This window comes from Vulpes lagopus, chromosome 7, assembly GCF_018345385.1.
Source record: "Vulpes lagopus strain Blue_001 chromosome 7, ASM1834538v1, whole genome shotgun sequence".
NCBI lineage: Eukaryota > Metazoa > Chordata > Mammalia > Carnivora > Canidae > Vulpes > Vulpes lagopus.
Window position 1 is genome coordinate 26,034,691 of NC_054830.1, and position 23,624 is coordinate 26,058,314.

Here is a 23,624-nt window from a genome sequence, read left to right on the forward strand (position 1 = left end):
GGGCTGCCCAGCATCGCTCATTTCTTAATAGAAATTCTTAGCAGAATTTTAAGACCTCCACCCACCCCAGATTTATTACCTCAAGAATATAAAAATACAATTAGTCATAGTTAGGAATTCTTTTATTCCTTATCAAAACAATCAAACAGCAAATGTAGATAATAGCTTTTATCTTTACATACAAGTTGTCATTTTTGGATATGTCTTTCTGCAGAACTCTGCCATGTTCAGACCTTGTCCTTGGGAGAGGGTAAAATTTTAAGTTAGCCTTATTCAAAGAACATAACTGTAACAGACCAAACCGTGCCCCCCGCCCATGGAGTCTAGGGCAGGAGAGGAGAGTTTTTCCACATACAAGCACATTTAAACTTCTTCCAAGTACAAAAACATCTGTGTTGTTTTAGAGATAGCTTTATGAATCATAAGGTCTTACAGTACAATTCAGGTGAACTGTCAGCAAGTATTTTAAGTAAATCCCAATGACTTGAAATTCAAGTCCAAACTAAATATTTAATGTTTTCTTTATTGCAAATATGATGTCTTTAACCTGAGGTACAGAGTTGTCTTCTAGAATCTTTGCATAAGGCATAGGGACGTCAGCACCAGTGACACGAACTGCAGGAGCATCCAGGAAATTGAATGCAGGGCCTAGGAGAGAAGGAGGCTCAACTGAGAGAAGCAAAAAAAAGTCACTGAACACCACCACCTTCCCACAGGAGGTATGGCTCTCCAAGGAGAGAAAACCTGAAGGAATATACTAATTATGGGGATTGTTTCTGGCTTTTTTAAAAAAAATTTTACCCAAAGGAAAAATGCCAAGGTGAAATTGAAAAGTTAAGACTTTTGGCCACCCCTAGCTTTTGCTCTCTATACAGTGTCCCGGTATACATTGTTTATTACAGCTTGAGTATTCTAGAACCAGGTTCTCTGAAATACCTTCCATAATCCTGGCACAAATTTCAGCTCCTACTCCAAACTGTGGCCAGCCTCCTTCCACAGTTATGAGATGATTGGTCTTCATGACACTGGCTTCTATTGTTTCAATGTCCATTGGTCTGATGGTTCGCATATTTATCACCTAAACAGATAATACAGATATGCTTTATAGAGCCACTGCACCACAAGTATAGTCTCATCCCCATAATACCACTCCCTGTTTTGTTTCCTGTTAATCTCAGAGTCTAGGAAAACCAAATCTGCCTATTCAAGACAAAATGTAAAATGGGAAATGGTAATTAAAACAAAAATCTTTCACAAGTGGTTAAGAATTCACTTAACCTCCTGGGCTTTAACTTCCTTCTCTTTTTTAAAGGTTTTTTTTTTTTTTTAATTTTTTTATTTATTTATGATAGTCACACAGAGAGAGAGAGAGAGGCAGAGACACAGGCAGAGGGAGAAGCAGGCTCCATGCACTGGGAGCCCGACGTGGGATTCGATCCCGGGTCTCCAGGATCGCGCCCTGGGCCAAAGGCAGGCGCCAAACCGCTGCGCCACCCAGGGATCCCTTTAACTTCCTTCTCATCAAAACAACTAACAACTGACTGGTCACTGTGTGCCAGGTGCTACACTGAGTGTAACAACCACCCTAGTGGGACAGTAAAGGTATTCTGTTTCTAGCTGATGCAGCTGAGATTCAGAGGACAGATCTTGCCCAAGTTTAACTAGCAAGTGGTAGGTCCTGGACATGAAAAGGTTAGACACTGATTTCTAAGATTCCCTGTGTCCCAACCTCTAGCTCCAAGGCTGGATCCCAGCTTGAGAAAGTAAGTACTATTCTAAAAATAGGTATTTGAAAAGCAAGAAGATTCCCAGCTTTAAGCAAAAGTGAGTGACAAAGCAAGATTTTACACTTAGTTAACCTGTTACAGAATTCAAACTCCTATTTCTGGGTCTTAAGTTTAAAAGGAAACTTTCTGATTCTTTAAGAAGTGAATGTCTACGTACCTCACATTCAATACCCTCTTTGGATAGCACTGTTGCAGCTTCTAAGCAGTGGCCCACAGGTCTTGAATGAGCAACTACGGTTATGTGTGTCCCTGAAACAGAGTGGTCACAGGTCAGAGACCAGGTTGAAACTAAAGATGTTGTACTGCTCCACAACCATTGTGGCTCTTGTTCATTTGTAAAATTCAACTCTGTTCCAGTGAGGTGAGGAATGTGATAGCCTTCCTAAAAATGAAATACAAATCTACTGGACTGAGAATCAGGAAAGCACAAAAGTTTATGAGCAAAGTGTAACATTTCTTCATTTCTTTTTTTCTCAAGATTTTATTTGAGAGAGGAGGAGAGAGCACATGTGTGCGAGAGCAGGAGCATGTGAGGAACACAGGGAGAGAGAGAGAGGGAGATCATTTTCAGCACCCTCCATGCTGAGTGCAGAGCCTGACATGGGGCTTGATCCCAGGACCTTGAGATCATGACCTGAGCCAAACCAACAGCTGGACACTTAACCAACTGAGCCACCCAGGTGCCTCAACATGATGGATTTCATTTCTTTTATTTTATTTTATTTTTTAAGATTTATTTATTTAGTTATGATAGGCATAGAGAGAGAGAGAGAGAGAGGCAGAGACACAGGAGGAGGGAGAAGCAGGCTCCCTACCAGAAGCCCGATGCGGGACTCGATCCTGGGACTCCAGGACCGCGCCCTGGGCCAAAGGCAGGCACTTAAACCACTGAGCCACCCAGGGATCCCCAACATGATGGATTTCTTAACTTGATAATTTCCTAACCAAAGTAAAGGGCAGGAACTTCAAGAATGAATCGTTCGACCAGGGTGCCTGGGTGGCTCACTTAAGTGTCTGACTTTTGATTTCAGCTCGGGTCATGAAGATTGTTAAGACTGAGCCCGGGTTGGGCTCCCTGCTGGGCATGGAGGTTGCTTAAGATTCTCTCTCCCTCTGGCCCTCCCACACTTCTTAAAAAAAAAAAAAAAAAAATTTGACAAACATAAATACAGGAGCTAGATTACAAATACTTTAGCATGTACTAAGCGCTCTTACCTTGCCTTTCTATTTTGGCTTTTCCAATGGGAATCAGAAAATCTTTTGACTGAGCTTCGGAGGGAAATTCAAAAGGAACTCCATACATCAGTTCGTTCTCTAGCACCACCACTACAAAATACAAATATTTAACAGAACTAACTACATGACCAAATGTATATACATAACTATCATTCATTTTGTGCAAAGTTTCACTGTGCAGATTAGGAAGCCTCCTATCTATTGTGTCCAGTAGCCCTGAGAGGATGGTTTAGGTACTGGCATCTATAGTCTGGTCAGTCCTAATTTTATCTATTATAGTTAAACCAGTGTTGTAGGTACCTAATAGGCTCCGTATAGTCAGAAAAGCAAAAACAACACCTTTTTAATGGTCTTTGCTGTATCTGTAAATCATAACATTTTATATGTCTAAGCCTAACTAGAACCCTTAAACGGCTTCCTTCCAGGCAAAGATTTCAACTTAGTTCCTCAATGTTCAAAAGAGACCCAAGGCTCACTCTACTGACCTGGATTATTATCCCGAATGGCTGATTTAATAAGTCCTTTTGCATCCTCTGAATTCCAGGGGCTGACCACCTTTAAGCCTGGGCAGTGCCCATACCAGGCAGCAAAGCACTGTGAGTGTTGGGCAGCCACGCCTGCTGAGGCACCATTGGGCCCCCTGAAGACTATAGGCACAGGCTGAAGGCCCCCCGACATGTAGTAGGTCTTGGCAGCTGAATTTATAACTTGGTCAATGGCTTGCATAGAGAAATTGAAGGTCATAAATTCACAGATGGGCCTCAACCCAGCCTGTCAAATCAAAAACAAAGATCTTAGAAAAACTAAAAAGCAATAAAAGGTGGCAACCAATCCAAACTTCAATGTTTTTAAAAGGTCATGTTAAAAGAAATCTCTTTAGGATTAAAGGGGAAAGGAGAGAAAATGAGTGGGAAGTATCAGAGAGGGTGACAGAACATGAGAGACTCCTAACTCTAGGAAACCAGCAAGGGGTGGTGGAAGGGGAGGTGGGTGGGGGGACGGGGTGACTGGGTGATGGGCACTGAGGGGGGCACTTGACGGGATGAGCACTGGGTGTTACACTATATGTTGGCAAATCAAACTCCAATAAAAAAAATACAAAAAAATTTTTTTTAATTATTAAAAAAAAAATCTCTTTAGATGAGATTCATAAAGAGGATTACACACCATAGCTGCACCCACGGCAATTCCAGCAAAGCCCATCTAGAAGTAAAACACAAACACAAGTGAAAATCCATAAAAATCAGAACAGTGTACACTTTAACATGCCCCTGAAAAGTCTGCGTCCTGATGGAAGGCTCACCTCAGATATGGGAGTATCTATGATTCTCTTATCACCATATTTCTTCCACAGGCCTCGACTAACCTAAAATTACAAAATGATCTCATTACTTTTAAGTGTATATGGGGGCAAACAGCCACCTCAATTTATATCGCTTTCACATATCTTGGGTTACCTTATATGCACCATCATACTGGGCAACTTCTTCCCCAAGCAGAAATACCTTCTCATCTCTTTCCAGCTCTTCATCCATACCTTGGTTTATAGCCTCACGAACTGTCACCTGTCACAGGTATGGGGAAAACAGCCAATAAGCTACAGGATTGTTTCAGATACTACTGAGATTCTCTCCTTTTATAATTACTAGGCTGCCTACAGCATATGGTATGAAAACTATTGCTAGGACAGGCTTCTCTTTAAAAGTTCAAAGAATCCCCCCCCCTCAAATAAATAAATAAAATCTTAAAAAAAAAATAAAAGGTGAGGGGAGGGCACCTGGGTGGCTCAGTTGGTTAAGCATCTGCATTCGGCTCAGGACATGATCCCGGGATCCTGGGATTGAGCCCTGCAGTGGGCTCTCTGCTCAGCAGGGTCAGCAGGGAGTCGGCTTCTCCCTTTCCCTCTATCTCTGCCCCCTGCTTGTGCCCCTTCTCTCTCTCTCTCAAATAAATCTCTAAAAAAAAAAAAAAAAAAGTTCAAAGAATTCTAAAAGTAACATTTTCATACACAGTCTTTGGCTGAATTTGTTAATGAAAAATTTACTGAATGCTTTTTTTAATGTGCACCTAAACTTAACAAAAGCTGTTTGCTGGCCAGACCAGCTCAAGTTTCCTGAGTAGAAATTATATTCAGGGATCCCTGGGTGGCGCAGCGGTTTAGCGCCTGTCTTTGGCCCAGGGCGCGATCCTGGAGACCCGGGATCGAATCCCACGTCAGGCTCCCGGTGCATGGAGCCTGCTTCTCCCTCTGCCTGTGTCTCTGCCTCTCTCTCTCTCTCTCTCTGTAACTATCATAAATAATAAAAATAAATAAAACTTAAAAAAAAAAAAAGAAATTATATTCAGTTGTTTTATTTCCACACTCAGCGTAGTATGGGACAGAAAACTGTTAAGAAAGCCTAAATAAAACTATGTTTTGAGCACTCACTAGGTACTGGGAACTTCCAAACACTACCTTCAGAATCTACAAGTTATTTTACTAGACAGATTGAGAGTCCTCTAGTTAAAAAAAAGAAAAAAGAAAAAGAGGGGGTGAGGGGTAGGAAATTCCTCAAGTTGAACACAGAACTACCGTATGATCCAACAATTCCACTTCTAGAGATGATCAAAAGAAATAAAAGCAGGGACTCAGATACTTGCACACCAGTGTTCTTAGCAGCATTATTCACAAATCCCAAAGGTGAAAACACCCATCAGACAGAATGGAGGAACAAGATGTGATATATGCATAAGATGGAATATTATTCAACCTTAAACAAAGAAATGAAATTCTGACACATACTACAACATGAATGAACCTTGAAAACATATGTTAAGTGAAATAAACCGGATATAAAAGGACAAACACTGCAGGATTCCATTTCCAGGACACACCAAGAATAGATAAATTCAAAGGCACAGAAAGTGCCAAAGAGGTTAACCGGGAGCAAGAGGGAAATGGGAAGTTCGTGTTTAAGGGGTGGAGAGATTCTGTGTGTGATGGTGATAAAGTTCTGAAGACCGATGGTGGTCATGGTCTCACAACATAGTAAAAGGAAGTACTGCCGCTGAATATACACTTTAAAATGGTAAATCTGGTTATGTATATTTTACTTAAAAAATGTAAATGGGGGGGTTGAGGGAGGAAGCGCGAGTTCTAGTTTCCTCAGATCGCCCACAGATTCCAGTGAGCCTGGCTGGGGCGACTTGCTGGTGTGTCCGGCGCTGGGTCGCAAGAGGCGCTCGGAGTCCCACGCAGGATGTGGGAACCCGTGGACCTCAGGGCCCGTGCCGTCCCTGTCCCCACGGCGCAGGCGCGTCCCTCGCGGGATTCGGGCTAGCGCCCAGGCCACCTACCTGCAGCGCCGCCGGCGCCGTCCGGTGGAAGCGCCTCCTCAGCAACCCCGACACCTGGCGAAAAGAGAGAGAGAGGACGCTGAGAGGGGGCGCAAGGCGGGCAGAGATCACGCGGAGGCACGCATGCCGCTGCCTACCTGTTCCAGGGGTCTCCGCATCAGGCCAGACACCGCCGCCATCTTGACCGTGTCCTCCAGCAGCCGCCGAATGACAACACCGCAGGACCGCAGTCGCCTCAGGCTCCGCCTCCCGCGCCAGCTCAGGCCAATGGCAGCGCGCGGCGCCTGCGTGCCCCGCCCATCCCCTGCCGGGTGAGGGGCCGAGGGGCGGGGCCTAGGTGGCGCGTGGGGCGGTACTACCGCTATTTCTGGGGCCGGGGCCAATCAACTTCCCGGGAGCGGGCGGCTGCTGCGGTGCGCGCTGCGCGGCGGGACGCGTCTGTAAGCGGTGCTGGCCGAGGCGCGGTGCCCGGAAGGCAGGTTCTGAGGAATGTTAGGTTGAGGCTGCGGGGACCTTTACAGTTCGGTCAGCCTTTTGCGGGCACTGAAACCCTTAGGGCACCAAGTGTCGCCTGCGCACGCTCTGAACGAGCCCGGTGGTCCCCGGGCCGGACCGTGCTGTCCGTCTGTTGCTCCCTGGAATGCGAACCGGAGTTTTCATCGAGGCATGAAGCGCCTACTGTGTGCCGGGCATTGTAGTAAGTGCTGTCCAGCTCCTGTAATTCTCACAGGAACCCTCCCGCGTGATGACTGTTACCTCCACTTTTCCTCAAGTCACTTCGGGTTGTCAGTCGTCAGGACGTCCTTCATCCAAAATTTTCAATCTTTTTTTTTTTTTTTTTGGTTGGTTGGTCATTTCAAGCGAAATGTGTTAAAGAGAGCTTTTCGCTTCCTCTACCACAGTAAAATGCACATTCCCATCACCTCAGAAAGTTCCCTCAACGTTTCCTCCCAATCATTCCCCACACATCACCCCACAGGCAACCACAGATCTGATCGCCATCACCGTAACTTAATTTGCCTGTTTTAGAACTTGACGTAAAGGGAATTCTATCATTCTTGTGTCTGGCTCAGCAACATGTTTTTGTGATTCATCCATGTCGTTAAGTGTATCAATACTTTATCCCTTTTCCTTTTTTTTTTTTTTTTTTCTTTTATATTCTTTATGCCCAACCTGGGGCTTAAACTCATGACCCTGGGATCAAGAGTCCCATGCTCTTCTGAGCCAGCCAGGCACCCCTCCTTTCTTTCTTTAAGTTTTCTTTTTTTCTTTCTTAAGTGTCACAAGAAATTGTGAAACTGGTGCAAAGAGCATCCATGTGACCTTCAACTATCTTTGCCCAATATCTTGGATGACCATAGTACATTGTCAAATCCCCCAAATTGATAACGGTGCAATGCTCTTAACTTGGGTAGAGACTTTATACAGCATTCATCAGTTTATTTATTTATTTATTTATTTATTTATTTATTTATTTATTATTTATGATAGTCACGCACAGAGAGAGAGGCAGAGACACAGGCAGAGGGAGAAGCAGGCTCCATGCAGGGAGCCCGACGTGGGATTCGATCCCGGGTCTCCAGGATCGCGCCCTGGGCCAAAGGCAGGCGCCAAACCGCTGCGCCACCCAGGGATCCCCCATTCATCAGTTTTTATATGCATTCTGGCAGGGGTAGGGGGAGTGTAGTATTATAGAATTGTATTACACGCACAGATTCACATAACTACTACCCCAGCCAGAATACAGAATTGTTCCATCCCCACAAAGCACCTCCCTCCTGTTACCTCATTGTTACCTCCCCACCCCTAACTCCTGGCAACCACTTATCTGTTCTCAATCACTATAATTTGTTATTTCAAGAATATTTCAACACAGAATCGTACAATATGTAACTCTTGGAGATTAGCTATTTCCACTCAGCCTAATGCTCTTGAAATCCATTCAAGTTGTTGCGTGTATCAACGTTTCTTTTTATCTCTAAGTGGTTGCATGTTTATCCATTCACTCCTTGAAGGACATTTGGTTTGTATCCAGTTTTAGCTATTACCAATAAACCTGCAATGAACACTGGCTTTTTAAACATTAGTTTTCATTTCTTCAGGTAAATACCGAGCAGTATGATTATATTGGAGTGTTTTTCCACAGTGGCTATACCATTTTTTTTTTAAGATTTTATTTATTTGTTCATGAGAGACACAGAAAGGCAGAGACACAGGCAGAGGGAGAAGCAGGCTCCATGCAGGGAGCTGGACGTGGGACTGATCCCGGGTCTCCAGGATCACGCCCTGGGCGGAAGGCGGCGCTAAACCGCTGAGCCACCCAGGCTGCCCCAGAGTGGCTATACCATCTTACACGACCTCCAGCAATGTATGAGACATCCAGTTGCACTAGATGCTTGCCAGTGTGTGATATTATCAATATTTTCTATTTTAGCCATTGTAATACATGTGTAGCAGTGTCCCTCATGACTTTAATTTGCATTTTTCTAATGGTTAATTATTAAACATCTTTTCATATGCTTTTCTGCCATCCATCCTTGATGAAGTGTCTGTTCAAGTCTTTTGTTCGTATTCTAATTAGATTGGTTTTTATTGTGGTAAAATATATATCACATAAAATTTACCACTTTAAGCATATAGTTCATTGGCATTTAATATGTGCATATTGTTGTTCAATCACCACCACTATCCATTTCCAGAACTTTCTCTCTTTTCTTTTTACTTTTAAGTAATCTCTACACCCAGTGTGGGGCTGAATTTAGGATAAGGATCAGGCATGATCCTGGGATCATAAGTTGCACGCTCTACAGACGGCTCTACAGCTAGGTACCCCTCCAGAACCTTTTCATTTTCCCAAAAGGAAACTATTCATTAAACAGTAACTCTCCATTTCCCCCTTCCGCTAAGCCCTGGCAATTACCATTCCATCTGTATAAATTGGACTGCTCTACCTCATGTAAGTGAAATCATACAGTACTTGTGTGTGTGTGTGTGTGTGAGTGTGACTAGCTTGTTTCAGTTAGTGTAATGTCTTGGAGGATCATCCATATTGTAGCATGTATCAGAATTTCATTCCTGGGCAGCCCCAGTGGCTCAGCGGTTTAGTGCTACCTTCAGCCCAGGGCGTGATCCTGGAGACCCGGGTATTGAGTCCCACATCAGGCTCCCTGCGTGGAGCCTGCTTCTCCCTCTGCCTGTGTCTCTGCCTCTCTCTCTCTCTCTCTCTCTCTCTCTGTGTCTCTCATGAATAAATAAATAAAATCTTAAAAAAAAAGAATTTCATTCCTTTCTAAGGTTAAGTAATAGTCCATTGTATGCATATATCCCATTTTGTTTATCCATTTTTCTGTTGATGGACCTCTTGGTTGTTTTCAACGTTTAGATTTGTGAATAATGCTGCTATGAACATTAGTTCACAAATACCTATTTGAGCCCCTACTTTTAATTCTTTGGGGTATGATCTAGAAGTGGCATTGCTGGATCATGTTAATTCTGGATTAATTTTTTTGAGGAATAACCATTCTCTTTTCCATTGCAGATATACCAGTTTATATTCCCGCCAGTAATGCACAAGGTTTCCACTTTCTCCACATTCTCACCAACATTTACTATTTTCTGCTTAATTGCTAATAGCCATCCTAATATGTGTAAAGTGGTATCTCATCTTTGTTTTTATTTGCATTTCCCTAATGATTAGTGATATTGATCATCTTTTCATGTGCTTTTTGGCCATCTGTATGTTTGGAGAAATGACTGTTCAAGTCTTGCCTATTTCTCAACTGAGTTCTTGTTTTGTTGTTGAATTACAGGAGTTCTATGTATATCCTGAATATTAATCCCTTATCAGATATATATATGTTATGCAAATATTTTCTCCCATTCCTTGGGTTTCCTTTTCACTCTAATAATAGTGTTCTTTGTTACACAAAAGTTTATATTTTTGATAACATCCAGTTTATTTTTTCTTTTTTCTTTTTTTTATTTTTCTTTTTTTAAAATTTTTTCTCTTATTGCCTATGCTTTTGGTATATCTGTCAAAGATTCAAAATAGACCAAGTAAAACCAATGAATCACTGAGGTAGTAATTAGTAAAAACTTATTGTGCACAGACCAAAAAGACAGTTTGTAGGCTAGGAACATTCAAACCAAAGCATGAAGTGAGGTTCAGGAGTATATTGCTAATAGAGCAGTTTATATAGTGAGAAAGCAGTGAGTTTATTCTTCATGGTGATTGGTTATAATATCACATTTTCAGTGATTACTTTATATTAACCTTGGGAAACAGTTCAAGTTTTGCTTATCATTTATAGGGGCACCAATTTCTGGTAAGAAATTACCCAGATCAAGTTAGCCTTGCAAGCTAATTTGCTTAAGCTAAATTAAGCTGTGTTTGTATGCTTAAACTGATTTTGTCGGTTCATGGAATTTTCGAGGTTGGTCTCCGTTTGTTTCTGATTTAACATAATTAAGAAATCATTGCTAGGGATGCCTGGGTGGCTCAGCGGTTTGGCGCCTGCCTTCAGCCCAGGGCGTGATCCTGGAGACCTGGGATGGAGTCCTGCTTCAGGCTCCCTGCATGGAGCCTGGTTTTCCCTCTGCCTGTGTCTCTGCCTCTCTCTGTGTCTCTCATGAATAAATAAATAAATAAATCTTAAAAAAAAATCATTGCTAAATTCAATATCATGAAGCGTTTCTCCTATATTTTCTTCTAAGAGTTTAATATTAGTAACTTATGTTTAGGTCTTTGATCCATTTTGAGTTAATTTTTATAGATGGTGTAAAGTAGGGGTCCAATTTCATTCTTTTGCATGTGGTTATCCAGTTCTTCCAATACCATTTATTGAAAACATTGTCCTTTCCTTGTTGACTGTCATGGCACCTTTGTTGAAAATCATCTGACCCATATATGGGAGAGATTATTTTTGAGCTTTCTAGTCTGTTTCTTAGTCTCTATGTCTCTTTTTATGCCAGTACCACACTGTTTAATCTTAAGACTTTATTTATTTATTATTTATTTGAGAGAGAAAGACAGAGAGGGCAGGGGAGGAGCAGAGGGAGAGAGACAGCCAAACTTTCTGCTGAGCAGGCAGCCTGATGCAAGGCTTGATCCCAGGACCCTGAGATCACGACCCCACCCAAAACTAAAAGTCAGACACCTAACTGACTGAGCTACCCAAGCACCCCAGTACCACACTGTTTTGATTAGTATAGTTTGGTAATAAGTTTTGAAATCAGAAGTTGAGTCCATCAGCTTTTTAATTCTTTTTCAAGATTATTTTGGCCACTTGTGGTTCCTTGAGTTTCCATGTGAATTTTAGGATAGGTTTTACTATTTCTGCAAACAATGTCATTGGGATTTTGATAGGGACTGCATTGGATCTGTAGATTGCTTCAGGTGGTATTGACATAGTAGCAATATTAAGCCGTCTAGTCTATAAACAGAGGATGTCTTTCATTTACTTGTGTCTTCTTTAATTTCCTTTAACAATGCCTTGTAGTTTTCAGTGTTTAGGTCTTTAGCCTCCTTGGTTAAGTTAATTCCTAATTATTCTATTCTTTTTAATAGTATTATAAGTGAAATGGTTTTCTCAATCTCCTTCTCAGATTGTCCATTGTTGGTGTATAGACATACAAATGACTTTTGAGTGATTTCATATCATGCAAATTTGCTGAATTTGCTTATTAGTTCTAATAGGTGTGTGTGTGTGTGTGTGAGAGAGAGAGAGAGAGAGAGAGAGAGCTTTTTTTTTTTAAGATTTTATTTATTAATTCATGAGAGACACAGAGAAAGAGGCAGAGACATAGGTTGAGGGAGACGTGGGCTCCCTGCAGGGAGCCCAAAGTGGAACTCAGGACCCCAGGATCATGCCCTGAGCAGGAGGCAGATGCTCAACCATTGAGCCACCCAGGCGCCCCAGTTTATGGATTCTGTATGCAAGTCTTTTGTCAGATATGTGATATCCAAATATGTTCTTCAGTTTATGAGACATTTTTTCATCCTGTAAGATACTTCACAGAGCAAAAGTTTTTAATTTTGATGAAGTCCAATTTTTCAACTTTTTTCTTTTATGGATTATGCTTTTTGGTATTATATCTGAGAAATTTGTACCCAACACCAGCATACAAAGATTTTCTCCTTTTTTTTATAAAAGTGTTATGGTTTTATGTTTTCCATTTAGATCTGTGATCTATTTTGGTTAATTTTTGTCTAAGATTTAGGTTTAGATTGAGATTTTGTTTTTTTTTCCTTAAGTATGTCCAATTACCCCAATACCATTTGTTGAGAAGACTACTTTCTCCATTGAATTATTTTTGCATGTTTGCCAAAGATCATTTGGCCAAACTCGTGTGGGTGTATTTCTGGAGTCTGTCCTGTTCCATTGATCTGTCTCTGTCCTTCTTCCTCCAATACCATACTGTCTTGATAACTGTTAAGTATATTATAATTCTTAAAATAGGGTAGTGGGATTCCTATAACATTATGCTTTTTCAAAATCATTTTGGTTTTCTACTTCTATTACTTTACTATATAAATTTTAGAATCATGACCCAGTTCACTCCTTTTTGTTGTTTTTTTTTTTACCCATTTTGTTGATGGACACCTGGGCTGTTTCTTGTTTGAGGACATTATGAGTAAAGCTGCTGTGAATATACATATAAAAGTCATTATGTGGCCTGTGTTTCTGTTTCTCCTGGAGTGAAATTCTGGGTCATAGGTAGAGCAGGTATATGTTTAACTTTACAAGAAATACCAAACAATTCTCCAAAGTGGTGTTACCATTTTATATTTGTTTCACCAAGATGAGCAAGTTTCAATTGCTCCAAATCTTTGCTAACATTTGATGATATCAGTTTTTAAGATTGTGCTATCCTGTTTGGTGTATGTTTATATCTCATGTGGTTTTAATTTTTATTTCCTTGGTTACCAACAATGTTGAGCACCTTTCCATATGCTTAGTGTCTATCAACCTCTTCTAAGAAAGTGATCACAACAGAATTCAAACTTCATGTGTAAGGTCTCAGTGAATGAAACTTTCCTTCTGTTACATTCAGGAAGAAGAAGAAAATACATGCTTTGTTTCCAGGGATAGTTGGCATACTAGTGATTATTATTATTTTATCAACAATAATGCCTCCAGTTTCTATGGTATCTTACTAATACATTTTTATGAAAGCAATCTTATCTTTCTTCACAGGTTACAAAACGTGAGAAACCCTGTACCAAAATATAATACACAGGGGCACCTGGGTGGCTCAGTGGTTGAGCATCCGCCTTTAGCTCAGGTCATGATCCCAGGGTTCTGGGATCAGGTCCTGCATTGGGCTGCCTATGTCTCTAACTCTCTCTCTGTGTCTCTCATAAATAAATAAAGAAAATCTTTAAATATATATATATATATATATGTGTGTGTGTGTGTATATACACAGTACATATATATGTATGTGTGTATATATATAATATACAAATGAATATTTGATAAATTTTTTGAAAGTAGAAGTAGTGAAAAACTAGAAGCATTCACATATCCATCAGTTGGGAACTGGTTTAATGAAGCATGTTACATCTCCTCCATGGAATATCATTCTTCTGTTAAAAGAATAAAAATGTGAGAATGAGGAGGGTCTACATGTACAGATCTATACATATGTACCATATGTACTTATTGGAAACAATCTCTAAGCAAGGTGAGATATGAACTAAAAAATGGAATCCCATTTATGTAAATAAAATGTAGGAATAAATATACTCATAAAAATATTTTGAAATAATTCATAAGAAAATGTGAAGAGGGATGCCTGGGTGGCTCAGCAGTTGAGTGCTTGCCTTCGGCCCAGGGTGTGATCCTGGAGTCCTGGATTGAGTCCCACGTCAGGCTCCCTGCATAGATCCAGCTTCTCTCTCTCCCTATGTCTCTGCCTCTCTCTGTGTGTCTCTCATGAATAAATAAATAAAATCTTGGGAAAAAAAAGAAATTATGAAGAGAGGGTAAATGGTGGAGAGGTAGGATTTGACTAATAGAGGTCAAGGAATGTTTTACTTCTCTGGGGCACTGGGGTGGCTCAGTGGTTGAGCATCAGATCATGATCCCAGGATCCTGGGATCAAGTCCCAACATTGGGCTCCCCTTAGGGAGTCTGCTTCTCCTTCTGCCTGTGTCTCTGCCTCTCTCTCTCTCTGTGTCTCTCATTAATAAATAAATAAAATCTTTAAAAAAAAAAAGGAATGTTTTACTTTTCTTTTTATACCTTTTATGTAGTATGATATTTTTTATAATGAGAATATATTTCCTTAATTGATTATTAATTAACATACACAATTCCTAAAATTACAAGCCAAATAATATACTGGGAAAATTTTTGTCACAGATATGGGAATATATTTATATAAATATTTAATACATAAAGAATTCCTAAAGAGTAAGGAGAAAACAGTATATTCCCAGTGGAAAATGGGCAAAGAGTGTGAAAAGACACTTCACAAAATAGTAGAAATACTAGCAAACATGAAGTATGTATGACTTCACTCATACCCAAAGGAATAGAAATTGAAGCACCGATGAGACCCCCATTTCTTGGCCCTTCAGATTCCTTAAAGATTTAACAAAGTTTACCCAATACTTGTAAGGGTTCAAGGAAATGGAACTCATACACAGTATTAATTGTTCTAGTGTTTCTGGAAAGCAGTGTGTTAGTTGATCTCAAGAACTTTCAAAAAAATATTGATACATGTAAATAAATGTGTTTACATATTATATACATATTCCTTTGGCCTAGTTATTCTACTTGTAAGGATTTATCATCTTAAATCTTGATTGCTTCTGATTAATTTATGTGAAAAGGTCCATATAGTAGGATAGTTTCTCAACTATGTAAGTATCTGGGAAAATGATTAGATAAATTAGGATATATCCAGATATTGAATTATTGCATAAAACTAAAATTCTGTTTTTTCATTTTTTTTTAATTCTGTTTTTTCAATTAGCAATAATTACAATAAACCTCACTGCCACTGCACAATGCTTAAAAAATTCTATTTTTATTTTTTTAAAGATTTTATTTATTTATTCACGGTAGACATAGAGAAAGAGAGAGAGAGAGAGGCAGAGATACAGGCAGAGGGAGAAGCAGGCGCCATGCCGGGAGCCCAATGTGGGACTCGATCCCAGGACTCCAGGATCATGCCCTGGGCCAAAGGCAGGCGCTGAACCACTGAGCCACCCAGGGATACCCCAGAATTCTATTCTTAAAGAATAAAATAATATGCAAAAGTGTTTATGAAGTGGCATCAAGTAAAAAAAAAGCAGAATAAAAATAGTTTGAAATATAATCCAAACTTTACCTAAAAATATGTATGCATAGAAAAATATTTGGAGGGGCGCCTGGGTGGCTCAGTCAGTTGGGTGAGTGCCTTTGGCTCAAGTCATGATCCTGGGACAGCCCTGCATGGGGCTCCCTGCTTGGCAGGGAGCTTGCTTCTCCCTTTCCTCCCTGCTCATGTCCTCTGTTACTATCTCTGTCTTTCTCTCTCAAATAAATAAATAAAATATTAAAAAAAAAAGAAAAAGAAAAATGCCTGGAAAGGATAATGTGCAGTAGCTTAACATGAGATAAAAAATAAAAGGAAGTTTTATAATAAATCTCAATTGTGATCAAAATATCATTTTTACATATTTCTTTCTCATATATCCATATGCATTTATGTTTTATATTTTATTTTGAATCTTAAAAATATTTTTTAGTAGGAAATTTATTTCATTGTGGGAAAAAAATTCAAGTACAGAAATGTATAAATTGCCCTCCCCTCCCCGCACTTTGGTTACCTTGCGTCCTTCCCCTGTTTTAGCAGCCACTATGACTCATTCCTTCTGTGTATTTACAGAGAAGGACCATTTGTGTGTAATAGCACGTATGTCTGTATCTCATTTTCTTTACATGAAGGTTAGCTTTTTAAAAATATATTTTTAAGTGAGCATACAGAAACATTGTGTGTGTTTGTGTGTGTGTGTGTGTGTGTGTGTGTGTGTGTATCCAGCTCTGAGTTTTGAAGCTGACAACCACATTGAGGATACAGAACCATCCTATGACCCCCAAAACTCCCTCCTACTGTCCTCATAAAGCCCACTCCCTCCTCTCATCCCTGATAAACACTAATTTGTGTTTCTGTCGCAATACTCTTAATCTTTTCCACAATGTTATATAAATGAATTCATACAGTATATAACTTTTTGAGACTGACTTCTTTCACTCACATAATACATTTGAGATTCATCCAAGTTGTCATGTGTATCAATAGTTCACTCTTTGTTCTTGCTGAGTAGTACCCTATTGTATGCATGTACTACAGTTGCTTTATCCATTTACTTGTTGAAGGACATTTGAATTGTTCTCAGTTTTTGGCAATGTTGAATAGAGCTAATACAAAAAAATTTTTTTTACAAAGTTTTGTGTAAACATATGTTTGTATTTCTCTGTGGTGTGGGTTTGGGATTGCTGGGTCATATGGTATGTGTATTCAACTTTTTTTTTTAATTTTTAAAAAATTTTTATTTATTTATGATAGTCACAGAGAGAGAGAGAGAGAGAGAGAGGCAGAGACATAGGCAGAGAGAGAAGCAGGCTCCATGCACCGGGAGCCCGATGTGGGATTCGATCCCGGGTCTCCAGGATCGTGCCCTGGGCCAAAGGCAGGCGCCAAACCGCTGGGCCACCCAGGGATCCTGCGTATTCAGCTTTTAAGAAACTTTCAAACTGTCTTCTGGAGTGGCTGTACATTTTGTATTCTCACCAACAGTATATGAGAGTTCCAGCTGCTCCATATCCTCACCAACACTTGATATTTTATCATTTGTTCTTTTTGCTTTTTTGCCTTTCTGTTAGGTGTGTACTGATATTATCATGGTTTTATTTTGCATTTCCCTAATGGCTGATGATGTTGAGCACCTCTTCAATACTTATTGGCCATTTGTGTGTCATTTTTTGGTGAAATGCCTGTTTAAATCCTTTGCCCATTTTTTATTAGGTCATTTGAAATTTTCTTACAGCTGAGATATATATATTACATAATGCGTATATTCTGGATACAAGTTCTGTGTTGTGAATATCTAACTTGCAAATATTTTTCTCAACATCTGTAACACATCTTTTCATTTTCTTAACAATGCCTTTGTAGAGAATAAGTAAATAAAGAAGTAAATTTCAAAAGTAAATTTTGAAGAAATCAATGTACCAAATTTTTCTTTTATGGGTCACATTTTGGTTTCTTTTTTTTTTTTATGTTTTTTGTTTTTGTTTTTGTTTTAAGATTTTATTTATTTATTCATGAGAGACCCAGAGAGAGAGGCAGGGAACCCGATGTGGGACTCAATCCCAGGACTCCAGGATCATGCCCTGGGCCAAAGGCAAGAAGCTAAACAACTGAGCCACCCAGGCATCACCACGTTTTCGTTTCTTATCTAAGAATTCTTTGCCTAACACCAGATTGCAAAGATTTTCTTTGATGTTTCCTTTTAAAGTTTTATAGTTTTACATGTAGATCTATGATCCATTTTGAGTTAATTTTTCTTGAAGGTATGAGGTTTAGGTCCTGAGTTTCTTTTTTTGCATATGGTGTCCATTTGCATTTGAGTCATTTGGTAAAAAGACCATCTTTTCTCCATTGAGTTGCTTTTGCACCTTTGTGCATAAATCATTTGGCTCTTTTGAGTGAGTCTATAGCTGGAGACTGTCTATTCTGTTCCATTGCTCTGTATATTTATCCCTCCAGTATTATATTGTCTTAATTACCATACCTGGGTAAGAGTTTTTAAAATCAAATAGTGTAAGTCCTCCAACATTACTCTTCTTTTTCAAAAATGTTTTACAATCAGCTTATCTGCATCTACAAAAAAAATCTTGATAGAATTTTGATTGGAATAGTGATAAACCTATAGAACATTTTGGGAAGAACTTATATCCTAACTGTACTGAGTTTTCCAACCATGTTCACAGCGTGTCTCTCCATTTACTTCCATTTGCTTTGATTTCTTTCATTGAACTTTTGTAGTTTTCAGCATTCAGATCTCGCACATATTTTACTGGATTTATTTCTAAGTATTTCTGTCCTTTTTAGGCTATTATAAATGTTATTTTAAAATTTTTTAGTTTCTAATTGTTTACTGCTAGTATGTTGAAATACAATGGCTTTCATTATGTTTTCATTATGTTTCATTATGAATTTAGCAACCTTGCTAAATTCATTTATTATTTATAGAAACTTTTTTGTAGGTTCCATGGGATAGTCCTCATATATTGTCTGTTAAAGAGATAATTTTTCATGTGGGTCTCTATATAATTCAGGCAAATAAATATAGAGATAAAGCACATATGACAAATGACAATAGTTGTGGCATCTAAGTGCATGTGGAAATTCACTGCAGCATTCTTGCAACTGTCCTGTATGTTTGAAAGTTTTTCATAATAAATTTGGGAAGAAGGGAAAGTGAGTGACCCACCCATCCCTGTGTCCTAGTGAGGTTCCCCTCCTTGGAGTCAAGCACCTTTACTGGTTTCCTGCTTCTCCTTTTTTAGAGGTTTTTTGTTTTTTGGGTTTTTTTTTTAGGATTTTATTTATTTATTCATGAGAGACAGAGAGATGGGCAGAGACACAGGCTCCATGCAGGAACCCTGGTATGGGATCGATCCTGGGACACCGGGATCAGGCCCTGAGTCAAAGGCTGACGCTCAACGGCTGAGCCACCCAGGCATCCTTTTTTTAAAAAAAAAAAAAAAACAAAAAAAACATTTATTTATTTATTTATTTATTTATTTATTTATTCATTCATTCATTAATTCATTAATTCATTCATGACCCAGAGACTTAGGCAGAAGGAGAAGCAGGCTCCCCACGGGGAACCTGATGCGGGACTCGATTCCAGGACCCCGGGATCATGACCTGAGCCAAACAAAGGCAGATGCTCAACGCTGAGCCACCCAGGTGCCCCCTTTATATTGGTTTTTAAAGGGAATTTTATGAGTGTGTACGCATGCACGCACTCATACTCACACACATCGGTCTGTTGGGTTGTTTCTGGTACCGCATTGATAGAATTTCCTTTTTGGAAGCTTTAGAAGCGTAGCTGCGGAGGAAAAGCCATGCAGGTGAATTCCATTCCCTGTCCCAGGTGTCGGGGACTATTGTATTCCCGAGGCTCAGCCCTAGAGGGCGCCCGCTCCACTCGACTGGCGGCTGCGAGACGTGGAAGGCCCCAAGCCACTGTGTCAGGGCAGCCACGTGACTCATGAAAAGTGGGACCTCCAAAAGTATAAATACGTCTGTTCTCTGGCCTTAGCCACATTTTCTGTGGGTTGTAAAACTCAGACTAAGAGCCCACATTTTGGCTTCGCAGCAGCAAAGGCTGAAAGAGGGAAAGGTTGCCCAGAAACCTTCACCCACACGCTCGCTGTACCATGAACTTTTAAAGGATGGATACAACACCCCATTTCCAGGCACTACATAGCATCCCAAACATTTTGATGTTGATTGCTTGACTAGACTAAAAAAAAATGTTTCTTGGCTCAAGGAAAGCCATTTTGTTTAATACATTAGAACCTATTTATAATACTGGGTTGGAAGATGTCTCTGAATTAATAACACCAGTCTTATTCTCTGTGTAGTTGTTATATTTAGGTAGACAAGATTTCACATTTTCTCTGGATCTGTGTAGAAAATGAACTGTATTATAATAGTGCATAACTGTAGAAATGTATTTAAATTGGGGCCCCTGACTGGCTCAGTCAGTAGAGCATGAAACTCTTGATCTTGGGGTTGTGGGTTTGAGCCCCACATTGGTGTAGAGATTACTTTAAAAGAATATATTTTTAAAAATGTATTTAAGGGACACCTATGTGGCTCAGTTAAGCGTTTTTCTTTGGCTCAGGTTGTGATCCTGTCTCTATGGGGAGGGGGGGGGGTTGAGAGGGTGGGGGTCTGCTGGGGGGAGGGCTTCCTCCCTCCTCAGGGGAAGCCTGCTTCACCTTCTCCCTCATCCCTTTCCTCTATTTGTGCTTGCTCTCTTGCTTGCACACACTCTCTCTCCTCTCTCTAATAAATAAAATCTTATTAGTTGAGAGGGAGAGCTTGGGAAAGAGATTATGAGCAGGAGAGAGGAGCAGGGGGAGAGGGAGAAGCAGGCTCTCCACTGAGCAGGGAGCCTCATATGGGCTTCATCCCAGGACCTGGGATCATTATCTGAGCTGAAGGGAGCCACTTAATCAACTCAGCCACCCAGGCGCCCCTAAATAAATAAAATCTTTTAAAAATTTAAAACTGTATTTAAATCAACACCAATAGGTAAATGACGAGCTTAAGTTAGTGAAATAGAAATGTTTTATTAATGTTGAATATGTACAACTTGAGGTAGACTAAAAACTTTTGTCATTAAGCATGTGCGCATAAATATTTTCAGAAATGAAGCTTCTTGAAAAAAATTTATATGCTGCATAAGATACAGAGTAAATATAGCAATACAGCATAGTTAAGAAAACCAGCTTTACCACTTCAAAGAATTTGTACTGCAAACATAGTCATAAAAGAAATGAGTGAAATTTATGTATAAGGTTATTTGTGGTAGCTATTTATAATAATATTTATAACAACTATTCACAATAGCACATGATGGAATTTCTCAGGGTTTAGATGAGAAAATATACATGGTACAGAAATGAAATGGAATATTACAAAGCTTTAAAAGGAATAAAGAAGACTTCTATTATGAGAGGCATATCCATCCTTCCATTTGACTAGAATTTCTTCACAATGGCATAGAAGGAAAATTTGAGAAATCAGGTGATGCTTTCAACCACAATTTTATTTTCTTTTTTAAAAGCTTTCTATTTTGAAATAATTATATATTCACAGGAAGTTGCAAAATAGTACAGAGAGGTCCTTGAACTTTTCATCTAATTTCCTCCAATGGTTATGGCTCCAGGAACTATAGTATCAAAACCAGGAGACTGACATTGATATAGTATGTGCATATGCTGTTTTGTCACCTGTGTAGAATTAACCACCAGAACTGTTCTGTCACTACACAGATCTCCCTAGTGCTACCCTGGTATAGTCACGCCCACTCTTCCCAACCCCTGGTAACTACTAATCAGGTCTCCTTTTCTAAAATGTTGTCATTTGGAGAATTTTATGTAAATGGAATCATATAGCAGGAGATTGGAGGGTTTTGGTCTTTTTTTTTTCCCCACTTAGCACAATGCCCTTGAGATCCATCCAAGTTGTTGCCTGTATCAGTAGCTTGCTCTTTTTACAGTTAAATATTATTCCATACAGTCTGAGTGTACCACAGTTGGTTTAATCATTCACCTATTGTAGGACATTTTGGCTGTTTCCAGTTTGAGGTTATTACAAATAAAGCTACTATGTACAATCATGTATAGGTTTTTGTGTGAACATAAGTTTTCATTTCTCTGGGATAAATGCCCAGGACTGCAACTGCTAGGTTGTAGAATAAATGTATGCTTGGTTTTCTTGAAACTGCCAAATTATTTTCCAGAGTGCTGTACCATTTTACATTCCCAACCACAGTTTTCTTGTTATACAAAATGTCATTGACTACTGTTAGCATATGACACTAGGCCAAAGGCACACGAGAATCTGAGACCCTCTTAATTTCTAGAGAAAATAAATTCAATATGTATTAGGTGAAGAAAGAAAAGAGGTCAAAACTAATCTCTGCTGGCCCTTAAAGTCCCATGTTTATTGTGTCAGGTTTTCAGAATGATTCTTTCCTTGCCATCAAGCTAACCTTTCATTAGAAAGCTACAACATTTTGCACAGGCCACCCTGACCTCTGACTCCTGCTTCTATTCTGCCCAAGGCTCCCCATGAAGCTTGGGCTTGTTCTGGAATGTTCTACCCCCGTTAACAGTCATGTAGAGGCCCCAGAGTGTTGTTTTAGAACCATACCCTCTCAGGGGCCTCTATACCTATACACCCTGGTCCCAGTTCCCCAGCACTAAAGAGCATTAAAAATTTTGAGTCTGTCCACCCTCACCCCACCCCTCAGGCTTTCATTGTTGGAATACATGGATGGGGTCACATTCTTCTGTGTGAAGAGTGCAGGCTCTAGGGTCACGCTGCCCTTCCTGATGTCTTTGGACAAATAACAACTCTTGAACCTGAATTTCCTTACCTTTACATTTGAGGTGATAAATAATAAACAGTATCAGCTAACAGGGCCATTGGATGTCTGCTATAGGCTGGCTGAGGACATGGTAGTGGACAAAGAAGAAGTGCTGCCCTCAGGGAGCACAACTGAAAGAGAAAACATATGTATAGTGTTCAGGTGTCAGTTAGGAAGGATGTTGGGTTTGAGGCTGGTGTTGAGAGAATAACCACTATGACTTCCAGTGTTTTGACAAAACCTCAGGTACGAGACCTTCTGGCCAAGTGTCTGTGATTTCATTTTGTTGGAGCATTCACTGTATCCCTGGGGGCTGCAGCTTTCTATAAGTTTGCTCTGGCTGAACCAAGAAAGAAGGCATATGCAAGGGGATCCCTGGGTGGCTCAGCGGTTTAGTGCCTGCATTTGGCCCAGGGCCTGGTCCTGGAGTCCCGGGATCGAGTCCCACATCGGGCTCTCGGCATGGAGCCTGCTTCTCCCTCTGCCTGTGTCTCTGCCTCTCTCTCTCTATGTCTATGATAAATAATTAATTAAAATCTTAAAAAAAAAAAAAGAAGGCTTATGCAAAATTCTACAGAAGTTAGGATTCCATGAAAGATTTTGCAGAGATGAAGAAGGTCAGTATCTTTCAGAGTGCAAAGTGATTTTGGAATGTAAACAATTTCTTTGGGTTGAGTTCCATAGAATTGTGTCACTGACCTGTGTTCCTGAACTATGAAACATGAATATCGGGTTATGGAATAGTTTCTTTCTCTCTCTCTCTCTTTTTTTTTTTTTAAGTTCTCTATTTATTTATTTTTTTTATTTTTATTTTTTAATTTTTATTTATTTATGATAGTCACAGAGAGAGAGAGAGAGACAGAGACACAGACAGAAGGAGAAGCAGGCTCCATGCACCGGGAGCCCAACGTGGGATTCGATCCCGGGTCTCCAGGATCGCGCCCTGGGCCAAAGGCAGGCGCCAAACCGCTGCGCCACCCAGGGATCCCTCTTTCTCTCTTTTTAAAAAGGTTTTATTTACTTATTTGAGAGAGAGAGAGAGCGAGCGAGCAAGAGAGAACATGAGCAGGGACAGGGGAGAGGGAGAAGCTGGC

The 23,624-nt window shown here is 40.0% G+C and overlaps 2 protein-coding genes and 1 pseudogene across 3 annotated transcripts in view; 2 read left to right on the forward strand and 1 right to left on the reverse strand.

Annotated features, from left to right (window-relative positions):
- Nucleotides 1-104: 104 nt before the first annotated feature.
- PDHB (pyruvate dehydrogenase E1 subunit beta) lies at nt 105-6,598 on the reverse strand. Its single transcript, XM_041762233.1, has 10 exons — nt 6,497-6,598; nt 6,360-6,413; nt 4,481-4,588; nt 4,327-4,389; nt 4,191-4,226; nt 3,509-3,794; nt 3,003-3,113; nt 1,945-2,036; nt 937-1,078; nt 105-648 (listed from the first exon to the last, which is right to left on the reverse strand). The coding sequence occupies exons 1-10, from the start codon at nt 6,536-6,538 to the stop codon at nt 503-505; spliced, it is 1,080 nt and encodes a 359-aa protein (XP_041618167.1). The 5' UTR covers nt 6,539-6,598; the 3' UTR covers nt 105-502.
- A 138-nt stretch (nt 6,599-6,736) lies between these two features.
- Nucleotides 6,737-23,624, forward strand: part of KCTD6 (potassium channel tetramerization domain containing 6) — a 42,575-nt gene continuing 25,687 nt past the window's right edge. For both annotated transcript variants that reach the window (XM_041762237.1, XM_041762235.1), the window contains exon 1: nt 6,737-7,056. The gene's annotated coding sequence lies outside the window, so the exon portion shown is untranslated. The remainder of the gene's footprint in view (nt 7,057-23,624) is intronic.
- Nucleotides 22,747-23,174, forward strand: LOC121495013 (annotated as a pseudogene).

Bases quoted from the DNA above. Each gene is read 5' to 3' on its own strand.
- PDHB (XM_041762233.1), bottom strand. From the start codon at position 6,538: ATGGCGGCGGTGTCTGGCCTGATGCGGAGACCCCTGGAACAG. The intron at 4,589-6,359 runs GTAGGTGGCCTG...TACCTGTGACAG, and splicing joins CGGCGCCGGCGGCGCTGCAG to GTGACAGTTCGTGAGGCTAT. The intron at 2,037-3,002 runs GTAAGAGCGCTT...ACTCTGTTTCAG, and splicing joins AGCCAAAATAGAAAGGCAAG to GGACACACATAACCGTAGTT.